We start from the raw sequence: 12,278 nt of genomic DNA on the forward strand, positions 1-12,278 counted from the left end.
TCTCGGTTAATATCCACGAAATTTGGTTGGTGAGCTACTTTCGATTTTGTCCTTTGGGCTGGGTATTGCAGCTTTGGTAGACTTATTGTAGGAATGATGAGGTCGAGAGAAGCGGAGAACACGTAGATGATGGAGATGCTAGGAGTGGATTTCTGGATAATTTGTAGCTTGTACTTTATTGAAGACTGTGGTTCCCTGCAATAAGTTTGGGTTCAGTAGTGTCTGCAGGTCCGAATTGGCTGGGGCCGGTACCGCTGATATTTCAAACATGGAATTGGCAAACTTTATCGTGGCTATAACTCCTTGATCACTAAGAAAGCTGTTGAATTGCTTCAACATAATAGTGTGCAGCTCCTCCCAGGTAGCACATGCCGTGTTCGAGACCACTCGACGCTTGTTCTATCATGTTCGTCATCTCGGTCTTTATTTTTGGAAGATATAAGTCCACATTAATTAATGTTTATTAAACTTCTAGTGCTCGAGGCAAAAAAGATTTGGAAACAATAATACACACATTCCGTAGGAAAGTTGCTGATAGTTGAGACATCAACTTTCTTCCGGATATAATATTTCGTAATATTTTCCTTACTGACCTGCAGCATGCCTCCCGAGAAGACTATAGTAGTTGATAACCGATATCGTGCATGCCAGCAAGCACGAACTACAAGCGTCATTGAACTATGAGACTTGTTCTATCAGTCTCTTCCATCTTGATGATATTACCTCCGTCAGCTGTGAGCGATTCCTTAAAACACCTCGACCGGCGGTGAATTTCGGATGCCCTGATGTCAATCCACAAAATCATCCTAGCGAGAAATCCAGTCGACCCAAGTGACAACAGTCCACCTCTCATATCGATCATCCGCTTCAACCCTAACATATGGACGTCGAACGCTTCTAGATCCCCAAACATTGATTCGTAGAACGCCATTTTGGCTACAGCTCCGATGAGCGCATCCTTGGAGGATCTGTTGATGTCTCGGATACCTTCGTTTATGGCGGTGATAGCCTTTTGTTTTAGAACGAGCTGATTCGGAACCATGTTTGGTGAACTCGCAACGGATGCTTGATGACGTGCCGAGAAAAGAATAACGACCTGGAATGCGGCGGGATCTTCGAGAGCCAGTGGGAACCAAACGTTTCTCAATGTGTCGTAATTTCTCTCCTGTTCCAGATCTGGGATATTTCTCATTCCATGCATATCTACCATTTTCTTGTTAGTAACCTTCCACATTAGATTTCTTGAGAAGGAGTAAATACTACTTACAATGGTCTACCAGAAAAGGCAGATAAGGTTCCGCTGGAACAGGAAAAATATCGAATGGGTCTCCGGTTCCACCAAAGTTACTTATCGAAGACCGTCTGCTATCGAGACTCAACTGACTCTCCTGACTATCCTCTGATTTCAATTCCAACGGAAAAGAAACGTCACTCTGCCTTGAACTTCTGCGTTTTCTTCGCGACGACTCACGACCCGGCGAAGCACTCGAGGAACTATTTTCTGGATCGTTTCTAAAATTTCCATGCGAATTCGCTGCTGCATGAGAGCGGACTGCCTTTCTCCTCCATGTTGTCTTCGAGTTTTCTGGATGTGAAATTGTTATGAAGCTCAACTTCGGATAACTCGTCTTCCCTTGTACTGAACTTGTTGTGATCGACTGATTATCCCAGGGCGGTGATAGACTTGAATCAGTATCCAAGGTGTTTGAAAAAGTGATGCTTGGGTATGAGGGACTGTGTTTTTGAACGGTTGCTGGTGGTTCACTCGCTTTTTGAATTGGAAATGCAGCCATGAAGAAAGAATGGTAGTATGATAATTATAGAAGTTGGTCGAAATCGAACTGTGGTATTATGCTGAAATATGCTGAATCGCTTCGTGTACTCGCTGTTCGAAATGAACAAAAGTCAGTCAGACTGTGGTGGCTACATTGAGAACCTTTCAGCTCTTGAGCCCTTATCTTGATTTACGGTACGCGGATTTACTCTGGGGATAAAGCTGATAGATCCCGTAGCTTGGCCAATTCTGTCTGAGACCGTCAAAACTAAGTTCAACGCTACCAAGCGTTTCTCGCTTCTGGCTGTTTCTGGCAGACCCCAAGTGACCTAAGATTTCAAATCGAGGTAAGCTTGTGAGGCTAGAAGAATTAGGAGATCGCAGACGTCCACTTAGACCCTGCACATGCCCGATGAGCAAGATCGCTTTGCAAGCTAACTTTGAGATCCGTGTGGTCCGGTTAACGTCACTGGCTTGATACTCCCGACAACGGCAGTGCAATGCAGCCTTTTTCGATGCGCTAACCTGCTGACAACTGAGCCACACTCTACTCTCCAATGAGCTTTCATTCATGAAGCTTCTTCAAAACTTGTAATCGAATCTTGATCTCTGGAGGAAATCTCGTTTCACCCGGATTGTTCCCCGAGACTTTCGTCCCAGTCGCTGTCCCACAGAGCTGTTATTCAAATCAATACTCTCAAGAATTCAGGGTTTCCTTAGCTTCTTATTATCGATTCCCGTGCAGCTCTAGCTCGGCTGACATTATAAAGTCCCGAACCCTGATCTTCGGATTCTGAGTCAAATGCCTCCCCGTCCAGGGATATAGCTTCCAGGTAGCTTCCAGAACACTTGGCTAGTATCGACCTAAGAACAGCCGAATCGGATAACTTCCCTCAGGAACGATAACAGTGCTGATCCCCTGAAAAAGATGATATTATATCTCAGCTTCTCCAAGGTTTGTCCTACCATCCCCGCATCCCGGATGATGTCTTCAGCATTGGCGGTGGGTTCAGCCCGTAGTTTGAAGGTTCTCAAGAAACACAGACATTTTCTACGAGGGAATATTAAGCGAATCTGAGGGGGTCCAATAGTCTAGCAAGCTCCACAGATCTACCAATTTGATCAGTAAACATGGCATTGCAAAGCAAAAAAAATTGATAACCGCCACAGTTTCCATGGGTACATATGCACATCAACTATTCTCCTTCGAACTTCCGCGGTAAGAGCGGTAAGGCGTCTCTCTGTGCATAATTGTGCACGCTAGTATTGAAGTATTAAGCCTCAATATATGTCATCCAACCGAGAACCGAGCTACCCGCCTGTACCTACATGTACTTTAATAGTTGGCCGTCGGCACGCAGCCACAATTCTACCAATTCGGACAAGTTGAAACCCCGAAAGGACTGAAGCTAAAAGCTCACAATGTCCACGAGGAGACTTTAAATCTACCTCTCAAGTTGACATCCGCATTTTGCCTATAACCCCTTTTCTGTCAAGTGCAACTGACTTCATTGGCGAGGCGTCGCTTAATCTGGACAGCCAAGTTTCTGATTTCCAGCTGCGCTGTAAGATTGAATCCTGGCGGTAAACAAATACTGGACGTTCGATGGATTGCCCCGTCTGACGGCCAGGGAGTGCGTTGAGCCGCCACTGTGTAACTTCACTTCACGTTTCTGTGCAGAAGCCAAGATGTTGAATAAAGCAGATATATTGTGGATTTGCCCGCAGAGATTCAATAATTTGATTCTCTTGAATGATAGGCAAGATCCGTGTGTCGCGTTTATTGTGCTGTTTTACTCGTTTGGCTTTGCATTTTTCTTTTTAAAAAAATCAATTCAATCATCACGATTCCGTAGCTCAAGATTAAGAGTAACGTTAACAGGGGACCTCCCCTCGACAAGCACTAGAATATGCTACCAGAATTTAGAAGTGCTGGCAGGGCTGCCGGGCGGATGTGGGCTGGAGCCAGAAAAGATTCAGGGTTCAACCAATTCTGGTTTTTATTCTTCGCCACGGGTACGAACTCCGCATTGGCTTGTCGTGGAATACAAATTGATAGCGCGTATAGCATCCTGGGCTCTAACCCTCGTTATATCTGTCGGATGCATGTCACCGTCAACTAAAGACTTTGCTCTTTTCTCGTTCAATCCACAGAAGCTCGCGCATCAACATGCGAACACGACAACAGGCCGAGAACACTTGAATGTGACGGTATTTCCATTTATAACCCAGAAAGTCACGTACCTTTACACCAATGCGACCAGTAATACTACATATTCCCCTGCCTTTGATACTGCAATTTCAGTCTTACCAACTGTTTATCGAATCGGTATGTCAGGAGTGTGTCGCGATTACCTGGTTGAAAAGGACTACCTGGGTACAAACGGATATCAAGATGGAAATACTCGATGCACCAGAAATTTCCCACAATCGCTTGATCTAGCTGCGATTATTCAATCAGATATTGAGGCATCAGGAATCTCTGATGCGATATCTGACGCACTCCTGATATTTTTCACTTCGATGCGAGCAAATGACCACGCATCATACATCAAAGCAAGCGCCGCATTTACAGTTTTGTCACTGCTACTCACACCATTCGATATTGCTGTTATTGCTTTATTATACAACCGGCGTCGTGATATTTACCACACTGTCGCGGCAAGCATCGCAATCTTCGATACAGTTCTTGTCGTCATAGCAGCGACTCTTTGGATAGTTGCAAGCTTCGATTCTACGGAATTAGAGTTCGTAACTTCCTCACAGAGCAGTGTTGATACAGATTTATATCCTATGTCAATTGGATTATACATCTTCGGCGCCGCAGCTTTCACAAAATTGCTCGTCTTACCGGTTGTTGCCATTGTTGCGATTATTGTTTTATTCTTTGCGGTCATCATCGCTATTGCCGTTAGTTGTATGATTATTTTATGTTGTTTGAAATGTATGGAAATATGCCTGAGACCCGAAAGGAGGGTTGTAATTGTGGATCTGTATTGATATTCCACGTAAGGTATTTTGTAGGAAACCAGAGGTTTTACCTTCCACTTTCACTTTCGAAAATGAGATAATTTCAGGGTCATAAGGTACCATTCATTGTAGTGTACTTATGGCATAACTTCAATGATATATGATATGATTGACTGTTTAGGCACTGGTTGGGACCCGGGGAATTTCTGTTCAAATTTTAAAAAATTCAATCAGAGAAATTCAGAGAACAACACATTATTTCACAAGCTTCAACCTGCCAGTTCCGAGGCTAATTGCAAATGCTAAAATATGGAAAATGATCGTTTATTAGTAGTGAAATTTACTTCACAATCACAACTTGTAGCAAATATTACACGTACACACGCCACTGTTACTCAGCAGTTACCTTGTGCAAATATCATTGATTTTGTTAAATCAATGCATTGTCTGCTTACGACCACTCAGAACGAGGCTTACGAGCACACTTTAAACATTATCATGCTAGCCATCAGCAATATTCGCGGCTCCAGGCCTCTCTTCGTCCGATATCCCACCCTTCCCCATGAACCTGCAAGTCATCCACCGGTACTTAGCAATCAACCCCAGACACATATTCGCCATCGGCCCTGTAACAATCCCATGATAATCCCATGGCCACAGCGCCCCCAGCAAAAAGCAACCTTGCTGTCACAGTCTCGTCTCCGGCCACGAGCATGCTGATGAGTGGCTGAGACGTACTGTATAACAGGGTACTCGATAAGCTGTTTCCAAGTGATGCAAGCCGATAAGAGCTGTGCTATTTGAACCCTGTAACTCTTTTTTTGTTCTCCGTCACTGGAGTTGGTCACTGATATTAGGTATTTTCCCACGAATACTTAACAGCTCAGACGATGATTTCCACACCAATGTTTTGTGACTAGGTGTGCAAACAATGGGACTAGTCACCTTCCGAAGGCAATTTAAGTAATACAATGGAACCACGTTTCATGCGCCGTACCTTGCGTCAAGCGCAATCAACCAACATAACAGCCTGTAGGACAAAAATCTGCTGTACAACATTGACATACAAGAAGGGTATATATATACAAAACCGAACCCTATTCCCCCTATGTGTGCTTGATTATTCACAACCCAGGCTCCAATTTTTTTTTCCCAACAGCATAACTCCTCCGGCATGTTCGGAATTTGAACCTGCCCCGATACGCCCTTATATAACCCCGTTGCCATCCCATTACCTCCCAGGTCTATATCCCAAGCCGTCAACCGGCACACCGACACCGCTGCCGCCGCCTCCCATAATTCGTGAGAATGTAGTCTATGAAGTTGCAGAAAACTCTGCGAGTTGTGTGATGTCGAAGGCGGAGGGTTCGTATGTCCAAAAGGCTTTATTCCTGCCTTCTCCTCTTATTCGGAGCACCTGAATTAATTTCGATCGGATCAAGCAATGCTAATTTTCTCTTCGATTTGGCCATTTCGATGGCAGCCATAACCTGCAATTGCGCCAAATAGCTAAGTACCAGCGGGCTATACTGTGCAGCGAGCTTCGGACTTGCAGCCGCCTCTAGGCTTCCGCTTGCTTCATTCAACCAGTTGGCTTCTATATTTTCCTCCACTTGCAGTAACCTTTCGACAATATCCGAATCATTTTTACCATGATGTTCTGCCAATGCCAATTGACAATCTGAAAGTTGTTTTGGGTCAACAACTTCACACCTGGTACGTGAAAGCTCTTTGCCACTACCCACATCCGTCCATTCGAGTATTATGTGCGTCTTGAGCCCTGCGCAGAGCTGCTGAAGTACAAAGGTTCTCGAAATATAGCTGACACCTCCCCTGCAAGTCTTCACCGATATAGATCTATAGTCGTTCGCGTGTGGGTGTAGGTAGCTTTTGATCGACGTGGGACTCTGAGATACCCATACTGTCAGCAAAGATCTTCAGTACAGTCTGGGACAGGCAGTACCTCTGGACCGAACGAAGGAGACCCGGAATCGTCATCATCGGAGGTATCGTCTTCGTCTTGGCTCGTATCCAATGGACTCAATTGGGATGTGTCGGTCAATGACGGCGAACGAAGCTGTGTGTTTTGTTCTGCGTAGAGAACGAAGCAACGATCAACGATTTCGTCACCGCAGGAAAGAAGTAAATCATCTGCTACTACATCTTTCAGGTATGTATTAACAGCAAGCCGAGAATTGAAACATGTGCCACCATCGATGGCGGCTTTCAATATAGCGTCGACCATCCCACGTTGCTTGTCAGTCAAGCGCTTTCCCTGCGAGGGGGGCATAAGCGCAACGATCCAGCAGCTATTGCATTACGACGAGGAAATATTCACAAGTGGCTGTATTCCTCGTTGGGACAAGCTACAAGCTAGGTACTGGCCAGAAAAAGATGTACCTGTGGATCGAGCAGGATGTTTGGAATGTTGTAAAAGCCGTTGAACGAGTGCGGCGAACGAGCGAGGGGAATTGGGCGAAATGGTTGTGCCAAGTTGAAGAACCGAATGCCCATCCAGGCCAGCTGTTTTGGGTGTCAATGGACAAATGATGGTTGTTGCAGAATTGCTGTTGGCGATGTCGCGGGGGATTTCTCAAAGCTGGTTCTCTCGAGAGGCCTAGACACTCGGGGCGCCGGAGCAGCCGTGTGGGTGTCACTATCACAGTATCTCCCTGACTTCCCAAGTTCTCGCTCACAGAAAAAAATCATGGGAGACGGGCCGATGATCGCAAACGGTGTGCGTCTATAGCCACGGAGTCGTACAGGATTTAAGGTTATTGTTAACCTTAACCATCAAGCAACAAGTGCATGATCATCCGATCAACTACAATACCCGCATTGGTCTTTAGGTTCAAAGACCGTACAGTAGGTATAAAGGACTTCGTTGTCACTTCTCATCCATCACTGCTTACTTAATCTTCTTTGCCCGAGGCTCCGTCATGACGTCGCCATCGGACTCAATGATTCCTCCTATGCCTTCTATTAGTTCTTCAGGATCGCGGAAGTTGATATCACATTGAAACAAGGGTTGACAGGAAGTTTCAATATACGTGGATAGGAAACAATCATCTATAAAACCAGACTTGCTACGCTTTCCTGGTATCGTTACCCCAACGGGCAGTCAAGCCAATCCTCCCTCTACTCAGTTTGATCTTTATCATCAATCACATCAAACTTGCTCACGATTTCTTCCGGCGAGAACTCCTCTTAGATGAAGATGAAGGTGATGCGGGCCGTTTTCCTTTATCGCTCGGTTTTTGCTGTTTCGCAAGCTTCTTTCTTTCTTCCAACTCAGCCGCTTGCTGCTGAGCAAGTGCTTCGTTGTCTTCGATTTGGGATTTCTCGGCTGCCTTTATTGGACACATTGTCAGGTTACAATAGTTTTCAAGGCAACATCTTACTGTTTGCCACTCACCTTGATCTCTGACTGTACATTCAAAAAGCCTGGCTCGAGTTGTGCCCGGTCTTTGAATACATGAGGATGGGCGTCCATGAACTTTGTTCCGACGAGCACCTCAATTGGCGCGTTGTCGGGTGCAATATAGAACCAATCACGACCATGGTTATTGTCGCTCCCCATCCAATTGACATCCGCCCAGAGATTGGAAACGAAGTTGCCCATCAACGTCCGGCTTTCAATAGCTGTAGTCGAAAATTCTGTCAAGTGGCAAAGTCTAGCTACTTCTGGCGAAATGAAGCTTATTCCACATCCTGTATCTTCGATAACCGTCACTGAAATCGTTTTATTTTCTGTTGGATCGAGAATCTGTGCTGATTTAGGTTGACCGCGTCCATAATCTGGAGCACTCTGCTAGATTTCACCACAATTAGTACTGCACTTTACTCGGTACTGCGGACTATCTTACAGAGGTTGCTGCTCCTTCCTGATTTCGCAACCATTCTTGGCGCTTTTTCCATTCTTGCTGTTTTTCCAATTCTTGTTGCTTCATCCATTGTTCATGTTCCGGGTCTTTAGGTATGCCAGAAACAGTGTAACCGTGAGCCACGAATCGTTCTCGGTCCTGTCGCGCTGCCACCCATTCTCTAGTTTGATCCGGCCTCCATTGCGGGTTGTTATTCATTTCGTATTCCGACCGTTTCAATACCTGATGAAGGCTGGTGTATCCTCACTCGTTATTGGAGTGATAGCTGTTAAGTTACTCGAGGGTGCTAAAATCGATGGTCAGAAATCCAATATCCAATATCAGGTCGGGTAAGAACTACAACAGACCGGAGTGGGCATGATCCACATATTTATATTTTGTTCCTCGAGTGCAAGCCATTGTTAACGAGATATACTTCTTAGTGGTCAGTGGTAGTGATGTGGACCAGCCGTTGTAGGAACTTTGCTTTGCGATAAGTGGCGTGCCAGCCGTGTTGTGAAGAGGGTGCGTAACGAATTATAGTGGTGCCACGTCGACCTTTTTATTTTGTGGTAAGGCTGTGCAATACTTTGGTCATTTGTTCAGTATGCAATCCAGATATCAAAGATGTGTGCCTAGGTACTAGGTACTAGGTTTGAGGTACCTTGATTGCACATTGTTTAATTGGCCAGACCTGCATGGCTCACATGCAGGCATAATGGAAGCCTCAAGTATTTACACCGCCTGCAAAAGAGTAAAGTGCATAGGGAGGAGACCCAAATCCCTGTGACCTGACAGCAATTCAATCGGTACTTCGCGGTCCATTATGGCAGGCTATCCTAAAGTAGCGCATTTGATGGCAACTCAAGAGGAGTTCGCCATTTTACGACGCTTTCGAGTTCTTAACATGCAAAAGCTTCTCTACCTTCAGGCTGAAATCTCGCATCTCGAAGCGGAATTAAATCAGTTAGCAACGCGGGATGAAACCCATGCGGACAGGCAGTATCATGCCAAAGATTGGTGGTCGTTAAGTCATGGCGAAGGCGAAAATGACTCGGAACAGTGGCTCAAATTTCTTGAACTGAGCAAAAAACTAGACTTCTATAGTCAGTGTTCATAAATTAATTCTGCTTAGAGCTCTTGTTGATCATTTGTATAGATGATGCGGTCCTCAAACATGCAGCTCTAGCCAGACTTGAGCAACCGAGAAAATACGACCTTGACTTCCTGAGAAGCTGGTTTCGACGACCCGGAATGGGATCATTTCCCCTTCTCGGAATTGATCGAGAATCGTGGGATCCCAAGAACGAGGATGATTTAATAGCCATCAGGCCTCGCGCTGCCCCGGATATTTTTTCGAAGTGGTTGACTGAAGGAATTGTCCCATTTTACCATCGAATCATCGGGAAAAGATTCAAAGTATTTTACACCACACCCTCCATTAACATTACACTACGAACTATGAAGTTCTTACTAACGGTTGCTTCAGGAACAACTACCCGATACCATTGGTACTGGTATATACCATTACAAAGAGTCGAGCCTTGAATTGCGCCTGGGTATCATGGCCACGGTCGTCGCTTCCGTCCTTCCAATATGCTCAGTCGTGGTTCTGTATTTTATAAAATCCAACAATCTCCGTCTTGGACTGTTGGCTGTATTTTCTGCTATCTTCTCTCTGGCACTTGCATTGATGACGAACGCAAGGAGGATTGAAGTTTTCGCGGCGACCGCAGCGTAAGTACCAAATCATATCGATAAAAAAAAGCTTTCGAGCTAATCTATGTTTGTTCTTAGGTTTGCTGCTGTTAATGTTGTGTTTTTGTCGAATGATTCTGCTTGCTCTCCTGCTCCAATCGCAATTGGAGCTGGTTTGAACGACGCGGCGCCTTAACTCCCAGGTTCGGATTTAAGAGGATATCTTCAAAACCGCCAACACAAGCACGAGAAAAATGAAAGAGAGAGAGATTGGGTCGCAGTTTATGAAAGTGGAATTGATTTAGAAGGTTAATGGAGATCAAATATGGAAATTGGATCATTAAAAGCATACTATTGGGGTGAGGTTGAAATCAATGTCTATACCGAATAAGCGATCTACTCTCTTACGCCGTTGAGGGGTGACCACTATCAACCCAACCACTATGCAATTTCTCACAAGTCATCTTTCCAAAAAATGCATTCTCCTATAGGTTATTCAAGTTAGCCAGCATCTAAAAATAAGACAATCAACGAACTTGAGCTTCTTAGTCTGCTGATCGCAAGCAGCCGCCAACAAAGGACGACAAGGCTTCTAAGACACCAACAAAGAATCCACAACCAACATCGTCGGAAATTTCCACCACTCTCCAGCTATATTCCAAAATTGAACTTAATGATGTGCGCTTCTAGTCACACAGTCACCGAGGCGGTAATTATTCTCGACCAATGAGTAATCTTGGTTATCCCTCACTCGACGACAAATCGAAAAACAAATTGTTTAAAGCGGACCTACTGCGCTTTTTCTCTTTAGACCACCGAAGAAGCTTTAAACCCCTTTCAAACTATTCGCTCAATCCAGATTCTTCAGGAATGCCAATAAACCCAACCTTCACATTCAATTCTCAGCATACATCTAAAAACTAAAACTCTATCATCACGAATATCAATCCCAGTATTCGCACCAAAATTCAACCATCTTTCCTCCGCAAGCCCACACCGAAATGACAGACATCTACCTCCTCGGTTGTTCCTCGGGACTCAGTTGGAGTTTCTGGGCAGTGTATAAATCGCGTCAGATGTTGATCGGATGGAGTTGTGGGAAGCGAATGTTTGAGAGGAAGATTGGTGCGCGGGAATGTTTTGCTTGTGGTGTTTTGTGGGGTCTTGTATTGGATTTGCCTGGGGTGTTGTGGGTGAGGTAAAATGGGTAGTGTACAGATGGTTTAGGATGTTGTATTATCACAAGATGAGGTTTAGAAATTGGGCGGGAAGGGAGGGTGAGGTGTCAGAGGTATGTATTTTCCGATGCTGAACATGTTGATTTTTAAGAGAATGACACTAACTGTTTATTGTAGTGATATTCCATTTGAGTTGTATACCGAATAAAGGCTTTCGGGGGTTAATATTGGAGAATTTACTTCGTCGCGGGCGAAGTTGAATCCTGGAGCGCTCATGTACACTAGTAAAATACACATCGTGGTACTCATGACTCTCTCAACGATCAGAGATAGTAAAAAGAAAGAGTTTCCCAGCAAAAAAGAAGAGAGTGACGCAAAATCAAATGGGCAAAAAGGATTCCAGTGAATCCCCCTCGATCCACCACCCAAAACACCCAAAAAATCTCCAAAGAAAATGGGTAGAGCACAAGTGCTACTTCTCAAGATCAGGAGATCGAGTTTAATGGTAATCAATCGAATCCTACCGACTCAACCACTCCCATATCTATCGCAATGAATTAATGAGAGGGAAAGGGCGCTGGGTGGGGAGGCCCAGCTGGGGATGCGCGTCGCCTTACGGCAGCGTCGAATCTTCGGATCGTTTTGATTTGTTGAGAGGCTTTTGCTTTTTGTGGTTTATTAAGTATAGAAATGTGAAATTGTGGGGTTCGGGGGTTGGGTGATGGTGAATGTGAATTTGGGTGAAGGTGAGGGCATAGGGGGAAGATAAGATTTCTCAGTCATACCCATGACACC

General features: G+C 44.9%; 5 protein-coding genes across 5 annotated transcripts; 2 read left to right on the top strand and 3 right to left on the bottom strand.

Moving 5' to 3' along the window:
* Nucleotides 1-670: 670 nt before the first annotated feature.
* Nucleotides 671-1,793, bottom strand: GLAREA_02257 (uncharacterized protein; the record flags this gene model as incomplete). The annotated part of the gene is made up of 2 exons (XM_008089473.1): nucleotides 671-1,203; nucleotides 1,268-1,793. The coding sequence occupies 2 exons, from the start codon at nucleotides 1,791-1,793 to the stop codon at nucleotides 671-673; spliced, it is 1,059 nt and encodes a 352-aa protein (XP_008087664.1).
* A 1,891-nt stretch (nucleotides 1,794-3,684) lies between these two features.
* GLAREA_02258 (uncharacterized protein) lies at nucleotides 3,685-4,774 on the top strand (the record flags this gene model as incomplete). The annotated part of the gene is made up of 2 exons (XM_008089474.1): nucleotides 3,685-3,790; nucleotides 3,843-4,774. The coding sequence occupies 2 exons, from the start codon at nucleotides 3,685-3,687 to the stop codon at nucleotides 4,772-4,774; spliced, it is 1,038 nt and encodes a 345-aa protein (XP_008087665.1).
* Nucleotides 4,775-6,129: 1,355 nt separating this feature from the next.
* Nucleotides 6,130-7,034, bottom strand: GLAREA_02259 (uncharacterized protein; the record flags this gene model as incomplete). The annotated part of the gene is made up of 2 exons (XM_008089475.1): nucleotides 6,130-6,651; nucleotides 6,708-7,034. 2 exons carry the CDS (start codon nucleotides 7,032-7,034, stop codon nucleotides 6,130-6,132), a joined length of 849 nt encoding a protein of 282 aa, XP_008087666.1.
* Nucleotides 7,035-7,923: 889 nt separating this feature from the next.
* Nucleotides 7,924-8,826, bottom strand: GLAREA_02260 (uncharacterized protein; the record flags this gene model as incomplete). Its single annotated transcript, XM_008089476.1, has 3 exons — nucleotides 7,924-8,094; nucleotides 8,160-8,555; nucleotides 8,611-8,826. 3 exons carry the CDS (start codon nucleotides 8,824-8,826, stop codon nucleotides 7,924-7,926), a joined length of 783 nt encoding a protein of 260 aa, XP_008087667.1.
* A 607-nt stretch (nucleotides 8,827-9,433) lies between these two features.
* GLAREA_02261 (uncharacterized protein) lies at nucleotides 9,434-10,501 on the top strand (the record flags this gene model as incomplete). The annotated part of the gene is made up of 4 exons (XM_008089477.1): nucleotides 9,434-9,713; nucleotides 9,767-10,026; nucleotides 10,097-10,344; nucleotides 10,405-10,501. The coding sequence occupies 4 exons, from the start codon at nucleotides 9,434-9,436 to the stop codon at nucleotides 10,499-10,501; spliced, it is 885 nt and encodes a 294-aa protein (XP_008087668.1).
* Between the last annotated feature and the right edge of the window lie 1,777 nt (nucleotides 10,502-12,278).

This window comes from Glarea lozoyensis (assembly GCF_000409485.1).
Source record: "Glarea lozoyensis ATCC 20868 chromosome Unknown GLAREA7, whole genome shotgun sequence".
NCBI classification, from domain to species: Eukaryota; Fungi; Ascomycota; class Leotiomycetes; order Helotiales; family Helotiaceae; genus Glarea; species Glarea lozoyensis.